The sequence below is a fragment of the Oryza glaberrima genome, chromosome 2 (assembly GCF_000147395.1).
Source record: "Oryza glaberrima chromosome 2, OglaRS2, whole genome shotgun sequence".
NCBI classification, from domain to species: Eukaryota; Viridiplantae; Streptophyta; class Magnoliopsida; order Poales; family Poaceae; genus Oryza; species Oryza glaberrima.
This window is the reverse complement of record NC_068327.1, coordinates 8,662,964-8,667,201: the sequence shown is the minus strand read 5'-3', so window position 1 is coordinate 8,667,201 and position 4,238 is coordinate 8,662,964. Positions and strand designations below refer to the sequence as shown.

Genomic DNA, 4,238 nt, shown 5'->3' with positions numbered 1-4,238 from the left:
GAAAAGAAAAAGATGGAAATAAAAGGAAGAGAGGAGGAGGAGGAGGAGTAGCCGAGAAGCCACCACCGCCACCGGAGGAGGAGCTCTATTTATGCCCTCGCGGCGGCGCCTCCTCTCCCCGCACCCCCCCGCCTCGCCGCTCGCCACCGCGCCCCAGGTTAGCCCACCCCCACCCCCACCCCCCGAAGAACACCCCCCCCCCCCCCCCCCCCCCCCCCCCGCGCCGCGCTCTCGCCTTCTCGTTTGATGGATTGATTGCTTTTTTTTGTGGGATTTTTTATTTATTTATTTTTGGGGTGTAGAGGCTGGGAACTTCGAGGAGGAGCAGGATCCATGGAGGGTGGAGGCGCAAGAAATGGCTCGACGACCGGGGCGGCGCGGACAGGGGGGAGTGGGGGTGATGCTGCTGGTGGTGGTAGTGGTGGCTCCGCCGGGAACGGGAAGCCGCTGCCCCCTTGCTGCGTCAAGGCCAGGGCGGCGGCGCCTGAATCCGAGGCCAAGTGCCACGCCACCGTGGTGTCCGGATGGTTCACCGAGCCCCGCTCGCGCGGCGGTATGTGACGTTGTTTCTTGATTCTTGATGATGACGATAGATGCTTTATGCCCTATTTTGGATGATGATGATGTTCGTTTGTCTGAATTTTGGTTTGTGCAGGTAAAACGAGCAAAGTGCAGTATTACAATAACCCGATGTGGCCAGGTATTTTTCACATGTTGTTATGTTCATAAATACTATTCTTATAGATACATGGTTTATTGTGTGTTAGCAAATTAAAAAAATTACTAGACTTCACTTGTTCTGTCTGGATACTTTTGTTTACCCCCAGTTTTTTTGTTTTTGTAATTTTCCCCTAAATCTTTTTTTTTCATCTGTTGTTCTGTTGCCATCTCACTGTTAGATATAATCCAACAATTCCAATTAATCCTCACAGCTCTCATGATTTATTTTTGTACACAGGAGAGGCCCATTCACTGAAAGTTGAGAAGATCTTGTATCAGGGGAAGTCACCATACCAAGAAGTTTTAGTTTTTGAGGTTCTCAACTTCTCATCACCTATTGACAGCCAAAATAAAAAAAAATCTAGTATTTATTATACTTTGTATTACAGTGTTGTGTGACCTGTTTTTTTTTTTATGCAGTCATCAACCTATGGAAAAGTTCTTGTCCTTGATGGTATTGTCCAGTTGACTGATAAGGATGAATGTGCGTACCAGGAAATGATTACTCACCTTCCGCTTTGCTCAATTCCATCCCCAAAGAAAGTAAGGACTCCATTTATTTTTTTTCCATTAGAGGTGAAATTAACACTTTTGACAGACTCGAAATTGATTGTCTTAAATTATTTTCTTCCTTTTATCCTTACTTCTATAGAAAATTTTAGTTTGGTCACTAATGTTCTTTGGACCTACCAAATTGCAGGTTTTGGTTATTGGAGGTGGTGATGGTGGAGTCCTTCGGGAGATATGTAGACATGGTTCTGTGGAGTCAATTGATATATGTGAAATTGATCAGCTAGTTATTGATGTAACAATTCTCCTTTGATATTTGAATAAATATATGTCATTGCACAACAAACTTTCCTGATATGCATCTTAATTATGTAGGTTTGTAAAGATTTCTTCCCAGATTTATCTGTTGGATTCAAAGATCCTCGTGTTCGGCTTCATGTTGGTGATGGTACGTTCACAATCAATATTACCTGTTTATAACTGTGAAAAAAATATATCCTATTTGCAATTTAGATGCACCTTTCAATTCTTTGGTTTGTAATTTTCATAACTGTCCTATTTTATTTCAGCTGTGGAGTTCTTAAGGAATGCTCCTGAAGGGACATATGATGCTATTATTGTCGATTCATCAGACCCGATTGGTGAGCTCATGCTGCTGTACCGTTACTTTTTTTTATTATAAAGCCTCAAAAACAATGGCTATTTATCTTTGTCGCTGAATGTCAGCTCGCTAGAATATTGTTCTTTTTTTTACTTCCCATGAAATTATTCCTGATCTCTTTAGTTTTTATAGCTTTTGCTATATCAATAGAAATTCTTATATGAACAAAAAACTGGTCTGATCATGTTTGACTTGAAAACTTCACCTACATTTTGTATTCCCATTTGATGGTAATGTTCTTACACTATCTGTTTTGGCATTATCTGTTGCAGGGCCTGCCCAGGAACTTGTGGAGAAGCCATTTTTTGACACAATCGCAAGAGCTTTGAGGCCTGGTGGTGTTCTTTGTAATCAGGCTGAGAGCATGTGGTTGCATACGCATCTTATCCAGGACATGCTTTCGATCTGCCGTGAGACATTCAAGGGTTCTGTCCACTATGCCTGGACGAGTGTCCCGACATATCCCAGGTTCTTCATTCGTTTCCATTTTCTCCTTCTGTCCATTTTCTGTATGCAAGCCAGGTTTTATGATTAGAAATTCTTTGATATGTTAACATTGCTTTTCTTTTATGCTATTACTGATTTTGGTATATGATGAGTTAAAAATGTCTTAGTTGTCAACCTCATATTGTGTTCTACTCACGTTTATTTGGGTTTGTTCCTAACAGATGATACTGTTATCAGTGAACTGGCGGTACCACTGTTTCAGTTAGACAACGAACTGGTTAGACAGTTGGTTGCGATTCTTTTTATTGTGTATTAAGCTCATTGCTCCACTGTTTTAATATGGTGAAAGTGAAGCATTAAGCTGCATAAATCGCCTAGATGATGTTTTTCAAGTGGTAATTACTGGCTTGCCGCAATGTTTGGAGTTCACTTTTAACATACATTTATTCCCTTGCATTTGCAGTGGTGTGATTGGGTTTCTGCTATGTGCCAAAGAAGGTCCACCAGTCAACTTCCTGACTCCTGCAAATCCAATTGAAAAACTAGAAGGAGCTATGGAAGCAGGAAGGGATATTAGATTTTATAATTCAGAGGTTTGTTCTCTCTAAAGAATTACCTAGGAATCTTCAATTTCTATATCTTGTTTCAGTTTGTCTTATTTTTTTGGTCATGGTGTGCGGACTGTATTCCCAATAAAATTAATAAGGAATTTTACTTCTGAATTACATTTATCTGCTATGATTAACTTTGTCTTGTGTCATGGGAGTACTTCTATACGGCCGCCTTTCCTATTTTTTGAATGAACTGCTACCTAGTTGTTTGATCTTTAGTATTATTAGTCCTTATCCTATCAACACTTAAGCACACTCATTAATGATTTTTGCTGCTGATCAGATGCATAGAGCCGCATTTGTTCTCCCAACCTTTGCAAGGAGAGAGCTAGAGGCGTATTGTACTACCATTGAAAGGGTAAGTTACTTCAAATCCTGGTAACTTGTAAAGCCACATTTATTTTCTTTTATAATCAATTTTGCTGTGATGGCCATCACTTGCCACCCAAACTCAGAGCCGTTAACTGTAGTCATGATGAATATGCATTCAGAATTGTTTTCCAGACTGTTCCTTACCTTTTTTGTTAGAAAGTTTATAACCTTTTAGAACATCCAGACTGTTCCTTACTGTTGCAGAATCTATTCTGTTTAGGTTGGATTTCATATAATATAGGCAAAATAGTTGTTGGTCTATATTCTGTGGAAGATAGGAGATTAAAATTTACTAATGTACTGATGTTAGAGTCACCATGAAGTTGTGCTTCTATTGTCGAAAAAATCCGAGTCACCATGATTTTTTCCCTCAAATGTCAAATCAAACATACTCTTCTTCCTGTGATACAATATCGCTAGAAACATTAAAAATCGTTTAATCATCCAACTTTATTGTACCATATCTAGCTGATTGTTCCTCCGGGCAAAACCCAACTCACCCAAGAACGTTTGCTTACCATTACAGGAACAACAAGAAGAAACAACGGCCGAGCCTCTGAAGATGAACATTATGCCGAACAGTGAAATTCTTACTGCTTCCTAGATCAGGGTTTTTGCCTGCTTCACATCATTGGATAATCAAGAAACCATTCCTTCACCTTACAGCGTTGGACTTGACCTAGTATTGTATTATTATTAAATACAGTAGCATGTAGCGATTGCATTAAGCAGTGGACTGCATTACGACCAACGCATCACCGAGGCTTACGGCTTGTAATCCATATTGTAGACTGTTGAAATGAGTGAGGCTTAATAATAAAAAAGGAGAGATGAGGATCTGACAGGATTGTGACACGTATTATAACCTTATATGTAACATAATCAATTTGCTGCTTGTTGTTACAGCTTTGTTTAAC

At 39.9% G+C, this 4,238-nt stretch overlaps 1 protein-coding gene across 1 annotated transcript; it reads left to right on the top strand.

Annotated features, from left to right (window-relative positions):
* LOC127763977 (spermine synthase-like) lies at positions 1–4,238 on the top strand. Its single transcript, XM_052288780.1, has 12 exons — positions 1–157; positions 303–553; positions 656–700; positions 959–1,035; positions 1,141–1,263; positions 1,421–1,525; positions 1,606–1,678; positions 1,800–1,871; positions 2,164–2,359; positions 2,802–2,931; positions 3,233–3,307; positions 3,848–4,238. The coding sequence occupies exons 2-12, from the start codon at positions 334–336 to the stop codon at positions 3,923–3,925; spliced, it is 1,194 nt and encodes a 397-aa protein (XP_052144740.1). The 5' UTR covers positions 1–157; positions 303–333; the 3' UTR covers positions 3,926–4,238.

Coding starts and splice junctions, on each gene's coding strand:
- LOC127763977 (XM_052288780.1), top strand. CDS start 334: ATGGAGGGTGGAGGCGCAAGAAATGGCTCGACGACCGGGGCGGCGCGG. Junction 701..958: donor CAATAACCCGATGTGGCCAG/GTATTTTTCACA, acceptor TTTTGTACACAG/GAGAGGCCCATTCACTGAAA. Junction 1,872..2,163: donor CGATTCATCAGACCCGATTG/GTGAGCTCATGC, acceptor TATCTGTTGCAG/GGCCTGCCCAGGAACTTGTG.